This window comes from Eptesicus fuscus, chromosome 22 (genome assembly GCF_027574615.1).
Source record: "Eptesicus fuscus isolate TK198812 chromosome 22, DD_ASM_mEF_20220401, whole genome shotgun sequence".
In the NCBI taxonomy this organism is placed as follows: domain Eukaryota; kingdom Metazoa; phylum Chordata; class Mammalia; order Chiroptera; family Vespertilionidae; genus Eptesicus; species Eptesicus fuscus.
In genome coordinates this window covers 41895649-41909318 of record NC_072494.1, presented here as the reverse complement: position 1 = coordinate 41909318, position 13670 = coordinate 41895649, and the positions used below count along the sequence as shown (strand labels likewise).

General features: G+C 62.7%; 1 protein-coding gene across 1 annotated transcript in view; it reads left to right on the top strand.

Annotated features, from left to right (window-relative positions):
* The window catches only part of UCK2 (uridine-cytidine kinase 2), a 57353-nt gene extending 45720 nt beyond the window's left edge, over positions 1-11633 (top strand). The window contains exons 3-7 of the mRNA XM_054711746.1: positions 574-670; positions 1222-1364; positions 5999-6096; positions 8243-8291; positions 9059-11633. Coding sequence (XP_054567721.1) covers positions 574-670; positions 1222-1364; positions 5999-6096; positions 8243-8291; positions 9059-9198 — 527 coding nt within the window. The 3' untranslated portion in view covers positions 9199-11633. The remainder of the gene's footprint in view (positions 1-573; positions 671-1221; positions 1365-5998; positions 6097-8242; positions 8292-9058) is intronic.
* Positions 11634-13670: the final 2037 nt, after the last annotated feature.

Below are 13670 nucleotides of genomic sequence, written 5' to 3'. Positions count from 1 at the left end.
AAGGGGTGACGCTAGGATGGACCTCCCTGTTTCCCGCCGGAGACGGAGGCTGCCGGGTGCCTTGCAGGGCTCGGGGGCGCTTCTCAGCCTGCAGTGCGTGGCTCCCTAATTCTGGCGGCATCTGTCTGGAACGAGGGCGATTCTGTGTGGGTGAGCCAGACCCAGGCGAGACCTGCACGCTGTCCTGTGTCCTCACCTCACTGTCCTCAGTGCCCGCACTGCGCGGCACGCCTGGGGGTTAAGCTCCCTGATTGGCAGGAGGAAGATGGGGTCCAGGGTGGCTGCCTGAACTTGTGCCTGGTTTTCTGGCCCATTTTAAACAAAGCCTGTAGGTTCAGCTTCATTGGGGCTGGCTTCCCCAAGTTCAGGTTCGCACACTGCCCCTTCGGCGGGGGTGCGTCGTTAGGACGCTCCGGGCTGACCGGCCCCGGCTGCCACGCAGAGGGAAAACCCACCTCTCAGAGCTCAGCCGCGTGCTGAGACGCGGAGCTTGCGGGTTTCTAGGGCTGCCTGTGCCCGGGGGCAGGAGAAGTCACTTAAGATGAAGGACATTAACCGTCTGATCTCCTTCAGATGCCTTTGACAATGAACTCATCTTCAAAACTCTCAAGGAGATCACCGAGGGGAAAACCGTGCAGATTCCCGTGTACGACTTTGTCTCCCATTCCCGGTGAGTGAGCGGCGCCTGGGTGTCCTCTGCGCCTGGGGCCCCGGCCCTGTCCTCCTGCCGTGCCCACGGCCACCTGTCGGGGAGGGGGTGACAGCAGCCTGCGTGAGGTGATGAGCGGGGTCGGGGGTCACCGGCGCTTCTGGGAGCAGCTGGGACACGTCCGTCACCGTTACCGAAGGGGATGGACCCCGAGGAGTCGCTGGAGCTGTCTTCCTGCCCTCCCTCCCTGGCCCCCTCCTCCTTCCTTCCCGGCCTGGGGAAGGGGCGGTTGTTGGAGGAAACTGAGAGCCAGGCCTCTGAAGCCTCAGGGAGGCAGGCCGAGCGCGTTCCTGCAGCCCCCCTGCTCCTGTCCGGCTCCCTTCTCCGCCTCAGCAGGGTTTCTGCCCGTGTGAAAGCGCAGGTCGGTCAGAGGAGCCTTTGTCCCGCAGTCACCCCTTTGCTGGGTCCCTGCTAAGTCTGCGGGAGGACCCAGGCTCCCGCCGAGGCTCTAGCTCTCGTCCCTGGGAGTCCCGCCTCGGGCCGGCCGCTCAGCCCGCCCTCTGTGCGTGCAGGAAGGAGGAGACGGTGACGGTCTACCCCGCGGACGTGGTGCTCTTCGAAGGCATCCTGGCCTTCTACTCCCAGGAGGTGCGCGACCTGTTCCAGATGAAGCTCTTCGTGGACACGGACGCGGACACCCGGCTCTCCCGCAGAGGTGCGTGCGCGGCCTCCTGCCCCAGGGCCCAGGCGCCCGCTGCCCGAACGCTGGGTGACATCTGAGAAGGGACGGGTCACTGTAGCGAAAGGCTGTGAGCTCACGGGGATGAACGAGGAGGTTTACATCCCGGTTTCTCCGGAGAAACGTCTGATCGGAAGCTCAGCTCTTTGTGAGGTTCCCACGGCACCTCAATTGAGACGGAGCTGAGGGTAGGACGGCTGGGTGGGACCCTGCCGGCAGCGCCAGGTGCCTCCTCTGCAGCCTGCTTCTCTGGCCCCTTGGTTTCCAGAAAGCTCTCTGGTCCCGTCACTGTCCAGCGGCTTCAGACAAAGCCGGTTGTCCCCGCTGCGAGCCTTACCCAGTGGCCTGTGGCCTGTGATCACTGAGCCCAAAGTCTGCTCTGGGGCGTCGGGCAGAGAGCGCGGGAGGCTGCGTGGAGGAGGGGCTGGGGCTCGGCTGTGGTGGGGTGTTGTGGGGGCCCCCACAGAGGCACACGCACACACGTGAAGACTGCACGGGCTGTTGGCAGCTGTGTCACTGATCCGGGCGACAGGCGCGCTGTCATCGCCACGGTGGGGGCGGGGCGGGAGGAGCTGGGGAGAGATGAGGGAATGCAGGCTGACTCAGGCCTCGTGGAGACAGGAAATGACAGGGTCAGCCGCTCGGCACCGAGCAGCCAGTGGCGGTTGGATCTGCCGAGTGCCAGCCAGAGCCTCCGCCTCGGCATCTGGGAAGTGTGCCCGGTGTGAGACGTTGGCAGCGGATTCATTTCTGAGGTCTGATCGCCAGAGCTGCGCACGGACCAGCCGCGCGTGGAGAGCGAGCCCAGGGTCCTGCCGCCCAGGTGGTAGCGGGATCCACACTGCCGGCGGGGCCGACTTCTGCTCCGGGGGCCGGGGCCGTGGGGCGGGGAGCAGAGCTCTGACGGAAGAAGCAGGGCTCCAGCTGGTTCTGAGATGTTGTGGGTCTCTGTGGGTAGGGACACGTCTGGGTTTGAGGGTTGAGACTGGCCAGGTAGGAGTCCGTGGCCTTTGGTGACAGCATGCACCTGCCTCCAGGCCTGGCTTGTCCTTAAGTCACACCCGGCCGCCTGGGTGGTCTGCCGCCTGGGTGGGCTGCGGGGCCATGTTAGCTCGCACACAGGAAGGCAGCGGGAGGCACGAGGAAGGACAGCCCCGTGGACTGACCCGAGTCCTGGTTTCCCCTTTTACTATAGTCGCTGGGTGACCTCAGGCAAACGGCTTTCACCTCTTCAGACCCCTTTTCCTACTGATCCCCTGCTGGTTGGTCCTCCTGGGTGCTGGTGACCTTGGAGGTGATGCAGGGGATGTGAGCGCGGGGCATCAGTCAGTCAGTGTCGGTGTGTGACCTGAAACCCGCTTTGCCTGAGGGGGGACGCCCTCCTGTGGGGACTGGCTCAGGAGTTGGTGAGATCAGACGAGAGTGTGAGCAGGTGGTGGGGATCGAACAGGAAGTCCCTTGCTTGTCCTGGCCGTTCTGTGGAAAGGGGGGCAGTGGGGAGGCGGCCCCTGGGGTTTCGAGGGCTTAGCTCTGCAGCCCCACCTTCCCTGTCTCCCCGGGAAGGGTCTGCCGCCTCGTGCCGCCCACTGGCGAGTCACTTCCCTGGTGCACCCGGGGGACTTCCCCGGCGCGCTATTGCTCAGCTCATTCTCTGTGCACGTGGGACAGCGGGCAGCCTGGCAGGTGCTCTGTGGGGGCAGGGCTGCCCGGGAAGGGGCGGTCAGGAGCAGCTGCAGGGCACGGGACATTCCTGCAGGCTGAGTGAGCTCCGTGGCTTACCTATCTGTGTGTCACTCCTCGCGTGGGCGGGGCGCCTGTTCTGCGTCATGCAGTCCCGGAGAGACGTCTTCCGAGGGCGCCTCCTTCCCCCGGACCTCCGGTCACTCCCCCAGCGCCCCCGGGAAGAGCCCACGTGGGCCCCGGGCAGCACTGAAGGTGAAGTGACTCAGCCCCCGGGGAATTGTATTTCTCACGGGTCCGCTCAGTGGCGTCCGGCTTTGGCTGAGCGGAAGGGGCACGGTGGCTTTGGAAGGGCCGAGGTGGGCGCCGCGGCGGGAATGTGGGTGGACGTGCGCTGTCCTGCCCTGACCCACCGCCGCCTGGCCTGTCCTGGCACCGTTGTGCGGGTCACAGTGCCGGCCAGGAGCCGGCTTTGAGTCCTTGAGTTTCCACTTTGCACCAAGAGCTTGTCCGGACTCAGCCCTGGACTTGCTGTGTCCCAACAGCGCGGAGCAGGGAGGGCCCGTCCCGTCCACGGAGACTGTGCCCTGGAGGCACCCGGGAGAGGAGGCGAGCGGACGGGCCTTTAGATGTTCAGTGGGCCCGGCGTCCGGGGTAGAAACACAGAGGTCTTCCTTTCCGTGTGTGTGTGTGTGTGTGTGTGTGTGTGTGTGTGTGTGTGTGATGTATGTGTGCATATATGTGCTGTGTGTGTCCTGCTGTCCCTTCGCGCACTGCACCCGCCCCACCTCCCAGCTGCTGTGCAGGCTCCGGCTCTCGGCTGGTCTGGCCGCTCCCTCAGGCTCTGCACCCGTGCTGCGTGCGGCCCAGCGTGTCCCTCCGTGACAGCCTTGAGGAAGGCCTGTCACCGTCGTTCAGGGAAGGGAGCGGGTTCAGAGGCGGGGAGTGGCTGAGAGCAGAGGCCGCCTCGGTGGGGGCCAGCGACTTCTGGGCTCGGGAGCAGATGTAGGTGGCCACCTGCTTGCCCTGCCTGTTCCCCCTCCAGCAGGTGACGGGAGGGGCTGTCAGGTGTGCGGGGTACGGGGCTGCAGGCCTGGGCTGAGGATGTGAGCGCGTGTGCGTGTGCGTGTGTGTGCATGTGCACACGGGCAGGGCGAGGACGGACTCCTGTCCAGGAACACGGTCAGCTGTGTGAAAAGCTCGTCTTGTGAAACCGCCTCGGGCTCTTGCAAGGCTGTGAGTAACCATGCTGCTGCCCGTGGCGGTGGCTTTGTCCCAGCTCCGATAGCCTTAGGCTCTGGCTTCCTCTTTGGTGTGGCCTTTATGTGGGGACGTCTGGAGGATTGGTGGCCACGCTGCTGTGTGTCTTGGCCGAGTCCCCACCTGCAGAGCCTGTCGGAATGCCCTGGGGGACAGGCCATTTCCCGGGACAGCTTCTCTGGTCTGGGAGGACAGTCAGGCAAGTCTGGCCGGTTAGGGAGGACTGGTAAGGCAGGACTGGTTAGGGAGGTTAGGGGCCAACCCACTGCTCATTCCCTGGGCTTACCTCGGAGGAGCTGGAGGAAGTCGGGGCATAGCAGTGGCACCTGCTCTGGACTGTGGTCCTGGACACTGGCCCCCGCCAGCCTAGGTCACTGCCATGACCCCCCCCCTCCCGCTTCCCTGCCCCTCCCGATCATGCGTGTCCATGTGCATAGGTGAGTGCAAACAGGATTGTTCAGATGTGACTTTCCAGAAATCGCTCACAAGCATTCCCTGTGTTCGTTTACAGCGGCTTCATCCCACACCCGAGCCTGTGCCCTGAGAGCCGGCTGGGGTGGGTGGGCGCCCGTGGTTGGGGATGGATGCGATGCCATTTTGGGGTCGGGGGGGAGATTTCACAGCTCGTGCACCAAGATTCAAAGTGACATCTGTAGGGAGAGGCTGTTATTTTTGTTTTGTTTGTTTTTAAATTTTTTCAATTGATTTTAGAGCGAGAGGAAGGGAGAGGAAGAAAGAGAGAGAGAAACATCCATGTGAGAGAGAAACAGCGATCATTGCCTCCCGAATGTGCCCTGACCGGAATCAGCCCTGTGGCCCTTTGTGCACGGGAAGATGCCCCAACCAGCGGCCAGGGCGGGGCGGGGGGGGGGGGACTGTTTTGACGGACAGACTCACCTCCCAGCTCACCGCTGAGTTTGGGGAAACAGGCTTGGGGCGGCCCGTGCTCTGTGGCAGAGCCATGGCCCAGTCCCTTAGTCGGGCAGACCCTCTCCATTTTGGACAAAGGAGTCTGTTAAAAAGGTGTTTGAATGTCCCTGCATCACCCTGCCCAGGAGGAAGTGGGACGCGGTGAGTTTGGGTCAGTCTGGGCTGCTTCCCAGGGTTAACCCATTGTTCCCTGCACCGTGGTTTCCTCCTTTCTCACTAAGTTGTCGTCTGTTTGCAAACCTCTGTGCATGACTGAGTGGGAAAGGCCGACCCAGAGGGCCCCTGCCTGCTCCCCTCTGCAGGGCCTGGACGGGAGAGGGGCTGTGAGCCTGGCGAGACCAGGTGGGCATATCAGCTGAGGGTCGCTGACGGCACACAGGTGCAGGGACAGGAGGCAGGTGGGCAGTGTGCCCTCCGCCAGGAAGCCCACCACCTTGTGGGCCAGGGTGAGCTCCTCTTCTGAGCTCCCAGGACGGCCTGCTCTTTGGCTGTTCACACTGCAGTTTATTAGGTCAAATGCTTGAACCAGAAGCCGTGCAGCCGTGGCTCAGAGCCTCGAGCCGTCGCCAAATTTGACTGCAGCAGGCGTAGACATGGGACTCGTCTTCCCGAAGCCGCTGCTCACCTGCTCTTGGTCACGGCTCAGGTCCCAGCATGTGGCCCACCCAGAGGCCTGGAGACGGGGTCGGGGGGGTCGGCTCTGGCGCCATTTCCCACCCGCGCTCCCCCTTCTCTTACAGTGTTAAGAGACATCAGCGAGCGGGGGCGGGACCTGGAGCAGATCTTGTCCCAGTACATCACCTTCGTCAAGCCCGCCTTCGAGGAGTTCTGCTTGCCGGTGAGTTGTGTTCCCGGTTCGTTTTGTTGAATCTGGGCTGTGAGGTGTAACCAGACACACGGGGTGTGGGCTGAGGCAGCGCCCGGCTCACAGCTCCCTCTGAGCATCACCCTCTGCGGAGGCCCCGGAAGGGCGGCCTCTGGCGTTTGCCGCCCCAACCCCAGTCCTCCAGTCGGTCTCCTCATCAGGGCCTTAGGGTCGTGCTGCTCAGTCCCCGGAAGGTCTGCGTCTCGTGGCCAGGCTCCTGGTGTGAGCGCTTCCTTGAAGGCGCGTCACAGCTCTGGGCAGCCTCGGCCTCGGCCGTGGGCACCTGGGAAAGGTCCCTGGTGGGTGGAGTGTGTGTGGGGCGGGCTCCGCTGCAGGGTCTCCCCTCTGACCCTCCCCCGTCATTGCAGCCCAGCCCCGTCGGGAAGGGAGCGGTGCTGGGGGGCGGCCCCGCACTGGCACAGCCCGGCAGCCCGGCAGCCTGGCAGCGAGGAGGCTTTCTGAGCAGGAAGGTCAGGGCAGGGGGCGTCCTCGGCTCCTTGTGGAGACTGAGTGCCACCAGGGACCGGGCCCCTGCCTGAGGAAGGGGACTCCGCGTGTCTCCTCCAGGCTGACCAAGCCCTGGTCTGGCTCCCCAAGGGTTTATGATTCAGCTCTGAGGAGGGGGCGGGTGGGGCTCGGCCTGGTCTGGGTGGTACCCTGGGGGCTGGGGGCTGGGAGGGCGGAGAAGAGGTACAGAGTGAGGACCAGGCTCTGGCTCCCTTCCTGGAGAGAGAAGCTCTCAGCTGCCTTTGTTCCTCCCGGTCTGTTAGGAGCAGGTCTTGCGTCAGACGGACTTGACTTTGTTTCCGATCAGGGTTAGGCCGGCTCTGAGTCAGCAGGCGTAACCTTGAGGATTGGGTTTCAGGGTTAGGCTTCTGGGAAGAGGGCCGAGCGGCCGTGAAATTCTATCCGTCCGTCCGTCCCTCTGAGGACTTCTGCTCTTGTTCACGTAATCGGAGAGCAAACTAAATTTACTCTTGGACATGAATTAAGAGTTAACTGCCATTTTCTGCCGACTGACTTAGTTAGTCATGAGCTCAGAATTTGGCACAAACATTTTCGGGTTGTTGCTGCTGGTTCCCACGGTCCAGCCACTGGGTGCCCAGGGCGATCGGGTCGCTCCCGAGTTAGCCCGGAGCTCAGACCCGATTGTCTGCCCGGGTCAGGCCAGGTTGTATTTTCACCGTTCCAGTCCAGAGATGCTCATGTTTATGTGGTCTCACCCTAAACCTTGGTTATACACCCAGACACAGTTCTTTGGAAAATGGGCCACAAAGTCTCAGTAAGTTAAATAAAAAAGGGATTTTGTGCTAATTGTACCCTTTTAACAAAAAGTGTAGCCCAGCCAGCGTGGCTCAGGGGTTGAATGTTGACCTATGAACCAGGAGGTCACGGTTTGATTGCCAGTTGGGGCACATGCCCAGGTTGTGGGCTCCATCCCCAGTGTGGGGCATGTAGGAGGCAGCCGATCAATGACTCTCACTATTAATGTTTTTGACGCTGCCTTCCTCTCTGAAATCAATAAAAACGTATCTTTAAAACAAGTGCAGTGACAGGGCCCGTGACCTGTACTCAGAGGCCTTTTCTGGGCTCACCTTGCGCTGCTGGGCTGCGAAGTTCCAGGCAGACTGCTCCCCTGAAGTTGGAGTGTCACTGAGTCACACTTCTCTTGGGGATGAAGAAGCAATTACAGATTTGGTTTCTAAGACCACGTTCTCCATGCAGGTTGTAAACTGAAACCACGTAGGACGTTCAAATGTGAATTTGAGGAAAAGCTGATTGATTGGGATTGATTAATAGATTGATTTTAGAGAGAGAGGAAAGGGGAGGAGGGAGAGAGATAGAATGATTTGTTGTTCCACTTATTTATGCATTCACTGGTTGATTCTTGTATGTGCCCTGACCAGAGAGTGAATACACAACCAAATGAGCTACCCAGCCAGCTGATTTGTTATAATTTAGATAAAGCGGGTAAAAAACATTGTGTTCGAGGCCTGACGCCACTGCCCTCTGGGCTAGGTGGAGAGAAGGCCGCCCCGGCCCCACGTTCCCCCAGGGCGGCTCGGGCCGGTTTCTCTCTGAACCCCTCTTAGTGCGTTGTGAATATCTTCTTCCGCAGACAAAGAAATACGCGGACGTGATCATTCCTAGAGGTGTAGACAATCTAGGTGAGTCCTCGTGGGGTGTCGTGCTTTGGGGCGGGGGTGGCGACCAAACAAGGCTCTGCAGGGTGGCGGACCCCGGAAAGGAATGCCCCCCTGCTATGGGCACCGGCCCTGTGTTACACACGTGGGAATGTGGGCACACACGTGGACTGTTATTCCCTGGCCGAAATCAGAGGCGTGGAGAAACCCTGTCTCCTCCTTCTCTTATAATTTGTTTCAGATTTTCTCCATTTAAAACATTTAATTCTTTTGCTGAGACTTTCACTGTCTACCTCCTGTCGTCCTCAGCCTGTCTTTTTCACGACAGTGACGGTTGTCGGTGGCCCGCCACCGGGGTTTGTCTGGGTCCCCAGGGCGCGGCTGAGTTGGCACGACCGGGACGGCGCCCGGAAGACGTGTTCTTTGCGTGTCACCCCAGAAAGCACTTGGTGCTTCTGTTTTTGAAGTTAATCATTTGCATAATTTGTTTCTAATGGCAAGAAAAGAGAGCCCTGTGTTGGATCCTCTTTGGAGGAGAGGGCCTTCCGTGGGTCCCTGGGTTTGGGACGGGGCGGTGGGAGGTTTCCCAGGACGGTCACAGCCAGGTGGTGCCATGGAGAAGGCCAGGCCTCGCGCCCGCAGACAGGGTTGGCCTGATGGCTCTCCTGCCGCCGTGACTGACCATCCCAGAAGAAGCCCCGTTACTCAGGGCTTCCTGTGCCCGGGGCTTGGGGAGGCTGTTCCCTCCACCCGGGGCGCATCCCTAACAGCTGCCCGTCTCCGCCCCCCAGTGGCCATCAACCTCATCGTGCAGCACATCCAGGACATTCTCAACGGAGGGCTGTCCAAGCGGCAGACCAACGGCTATCTCAACGGCTACGCGCCCGCACGCAAGAGGCAGGCCTCCGAGTCCAGCAGCCGGCCGCACTGACCCGCGCCCCGGACCCTGCCCCGCTCCGGACAGGCGGCGGCAGGGGCGTGGCCGTCTGCACGTACGGTTTCCTAGGACTCCGCTTATTTAAGAAACAACACGGAAAAGAAATGCCTTTGATCTTGAAATGGAACTTGACCCTGAGCTTACACGACGAACTGTGCCAACTACTACTGGTGATGCCTAATCATGCCAACCTGTACCAGTTACAAATACACACACGTATATAAAAGGATCTATTTTTGTGTAAATGTACAAAATACTGTAAAGCTGTTTGCTGCTACGTGTCTTGCAGGAGGGCCCGCGTAGACGTGTGGGGCCTGGAGCTGGAGCTCCCCCGAGGCCAGGTGGCCCCGCGGCCAGGCGGGCGGGCTGGCACCTGTGAGGTGGGAGCAGGGGGGCTCGTGGCCCACGCTGAGCGCCTGCCGAACGCACTGCTTGGAGCTGCAGCTTACGGACATGGCGATGAGAGACTTTTTTTTTTCTTTTGAGTTGAAATTAGGAAGACCTCACCCGGAAAATCAAACTCAGGGAAGGGGCCCTTTGGAGAGAGCGCGTCTTCTGCGTCGTCCCAACGGCCCACCCTACGCCCACCCCTGGCTGCTCGGGTGGCGGCGTGACGACTCCCTCACTCCCCGTGACTCGGTCTCCAAAGCCAGAGCTGCCTGTCCCTCGTCCCTGGCAGGGATCTGGCTCCCAGGGCGTCACGGACCAGACTCCCCAGGCTTTTCCCAGGGGCGCACAGCGGTCCCTTGCAGTCGGGGTGCTGAAGAGACTTCTGCTGGCAGAAGGCCAGCTGGCAGCCCCTCGCAGGGTGGCAGCAGAGCTCTGCCCACGCAGGGCACAGTAGCTCTGTCCCGGAGATGGGGGGTTTGCAGGGAGATGGGGTGGCACGCGCCTTGAGCAGCGTCATCGCTGGCGGCATCACAGATGGGCTGCCTTTCGGGTGTGGCAGCGCCGGGCGTGGAGGGGAGACGGGAAATGGTATTTAGGTCCTAAGCTGGAGTCTTGGGATGAAAGGCTCGGGGTGGAGAATTCCATCTTCCCCGGGGGCTTCCTCTTGGCGAAAATGAGTAGCTTTCGAAGAAGCAGATTCTTGGAGTCCGGCTGGCGGGGGTGCGAGAAGTGGGGGACAAGTTGAGGTCTGATTAGAGTTCGCGCCCCGGCCTGTAACTGCCCGAGAGAGCCTCCCTTTCTCAGTTGCCACGCCCTCAGCTTGCCCCCCACAGCGGCTGCCCTGCCTGAGTGTTTTTGGGGAGCCCTGCCCTTCCCTTCCTGATGCTGCCAAAGCTCACGGGAGCCATTCAGGTACATCTGCCATGTGCCCTCGAGCACCATTCATGTTGACCCCCCTTTTCTGGACTCGGTTTGACTCTGTTTTGCTGTTTGAAACCTAATCCCCAACAGAGCTCGCCGCCCCTGAGACCGGGGGAGACGTGTCACAGGCCGGAGGGTGCTCCTGACCCCGCAGCCGCCCGGTGGGCACGGGCTCCCGGGCTCCAGGCGGAGGTGCTGGTTGTCAGAATCAGTGTTCATCACCGTCCCGTCCTGCCTTGCCCGGCTCTGAGGGGAAGGGTGGCGGGCAGGCCTGGGTTCGGTCCTCCTGCCGCGGGGGCCTGTGCTCCGGGCGGCCCGCCCCCGCGCGGGAGCCGTGGCCTGTCCGTCAGCGGGTAGCGCCCTCACCTTTACTTGAAGCTCCCAGGTGCCAAACCATTTAGTGCCTTGGCTGTGGTCCCCCTGCCTCGGAAGGTGGGCTTTCTCATCTCGGCCTTGACTACGTAGCGGCCTCCTCGTCCACCCGTGGCGTGGGGGCCAAGCCGCTGTGGCCGAGCGGCCCGGTCCAGGCTGGGAAGCAGCGCCAAGGCTGCCCTGCCTCCCGGGGAAACCAGCTCCAGTTCTCAGTGGCTCCGCACGGGGCGCTGGGCCACTCTCGCTGGCGGTGCCGAGGATGGCCCGGTTCTGGGAGCCCTGTGCCCTGGGCCAGGAAAGGGGGAGCCCTGCCGAGCCCAGCATTTAGCCGCTGAGGCTGAACGTGAGCTTCTGTAGGACGAATCCTGGACTGGCATTCGAGAGCCGCGGGGTCTCGGATCGCCTGGAGAGTCATTAGGCCACGAGCACGTCATCTGGTATCTGCCCTCCGGGCTGGCAGCCGCGAGCAGTGGGTGATGCTGGTCATGCCCACGGGAGTCTGGCTTCAGAGCCCCACGGTGCCTGCTTCTCCCTCTGCACATCCTCCCACGCGTTGTCCGCAGACCAGGGCGCGGGAAACTGGCGTGAAGCCTCGGCCGCCCGCGGGGAGGCCTGGCCCCGCACCCCCTCAGGCTCCCGGAGCTGCTGCGGCCTCGTCCCTGGGCAGCCCGGCCAGCGGGAGCAGAGGTGGGGAGGTGTGAGGAAGCGCAGGTGCTGACCTCGGTGTCCTGCTGGGAGTGGGTTGCGCCGCCGTGGCCTGGGAGACCACAGGAGCTCAGGGAGGCCGGGGCGGGGACGGAGGGTCTCCAGCGCCCCCTTTAGGACAGCGTCCCTGCTCGCTCCGCTCTTGGCTGCCTGGCCACTGGCTTCCTGTCTCCGGGGCTCAACTGGACACTTGTCTGGGGGCCAGTGGGTCAGCAGTCTCAGGCCACTGGGTCAGGCTGCAGACAGGTGGGGAGGGGGAGGGGCTGGAGCCCAGCTGGTTGAGGGTCACCTGAGTGCTGGGTTGGCGGGGCCGGGGGGGGGGGGGGGGGGCGGCGGGCAGGCTCTGCCTTCACCCCGTTCTCAGGGTGGAGTGGGACAAGGGAGGGCGTCGCTGGGCTGAGTGGAGCTCAGAGCCCTTTGATCTCTCGGCCCTGCCTCCCTCGCAGGTGGCAGGTGGCAGGTGGCAGGTGGCAGGTGTGGCGCAGCCTCCTCGCTGCTCTTCGGTGGCGGAGCCCAGCTGGGCAGGGACTTGGGCCTTTTTCTTTGGGACGCCTGCTCTCCCCTCTGCCTGCTAACCGGCTCTCGATTGTTCGCAGTCACAGGAATGGCCATATGCTCTGTACTTCGCTGTAAATAAAGACCGAACAGAAAGCCGCCTGTGCCTTCCTGTGGTGCTTGGGAGGCGGGGGCGATGGGAGGGTGGGGGGCCATGGGAGGCGGGGGCGATGGGAGGGTGGGGGGCCATGGGAGGTCGGGGCGATGGGAGGGTGGGGGGGCCATGGGAGGCGGGGGCGATGGGAGGGTGGGGGGCCATGGGAGGTCGGGGCGATGGGAGGGTGGGGGGCCATGGGAGGGTCGGGGGGGGGCATGGGAGGCGGAGGCAGTGGGAGGGCAGCGCCTAGCCTTTGCAGGGTGGACACGGTACACACGCTGTGGCTCAGCCTCGCAGTCCCGGCCTGGTGACTTGCGGGCCTGTGGGCATTGCTCCTCGGCCCCTGAAAGCGGCTGCGGTTTCCGGAGGCTTCTGTTCCCTGGGCCTCTGGCTCAGCTCCCGCCGGGTCCTCTGTCACTGCCTTCTCTGGGCCAGTCACCACCCCTTCCCCAGCTCCCACCACCAAAACCCAAGCACAGCCTCCACGTTAGAGTTTCCGCTGGAGCAGTGGGACCGCCCCCGGCGGGTGCCACGTGTGACCATCCGGAAGGAGCGCGTCTGTGACAGCTCCAAGGCCAGGCCATGCAGGCGGCCACAAAGGACCTCACTCACTCACCACCCGGGATTTTAAAATGACGGGCTTTTGTGCTCTGAGTAGCAGCCTGGCCCCCACAACCTCCCTGCTGCTCTCCGCTCCCCTTCACCCCTGCACGCCCTGCCCCTAGGCACCAGGGACCCTCAATGTGCAGCGTCTGCTCCTAACAGCCACCTGTTCCCTGACTGCGGACCCATCAAGGACCCACAGAGCCGAAGGAGCTCCTCCTCGGAGAGGCCCATCCTCGGGCTGCTGCAGAGTCAGAGCCGGCAGCAGCCTGACAGGGCATCAGGAGTTACGGACAGGTGGCTTGAGTGGTGTCACAGGTGGTGGTGTGGCTGGTTTAACTGATCCTGGCTCCTCCCTGCATCGTTCTCATCTTCTCTGCCCTGGACCATCCCTGCCCTGGACCACCCCTGTCCTGGACCATCCCTGTCCTGGACCATCCCTGTCCTGGACCACCCCTGTCCTGGACCACCCCTGTCCTGGACCACCCCTGTCCTGGACCACCCCTGTCCTGGACCATCCCTGCCCTGGACCACCCCTGCCCTGGACCATCCCTGCCCTGGACCATCCCTGTCCTGGACCATCCCTGCCCTGGACCACCTCTGCCCGGGACCACCACTGCCCTGGACCATCCCTGTCCTGGACCACCTCTGTCCTGGACCATCCCTGCCCTGGACCATCCCTGTCCTGAACCACCTCTGCCATGGACCACCTCTGTCCTGGACCACCCCTGTCCTGGACCATCCCTGTCCTGGACCACCCCTGTCCTGGACCACCCCTGTCCTGGACCACCCCTGCCCTGGACCACCTCTGCCCTGGACCACC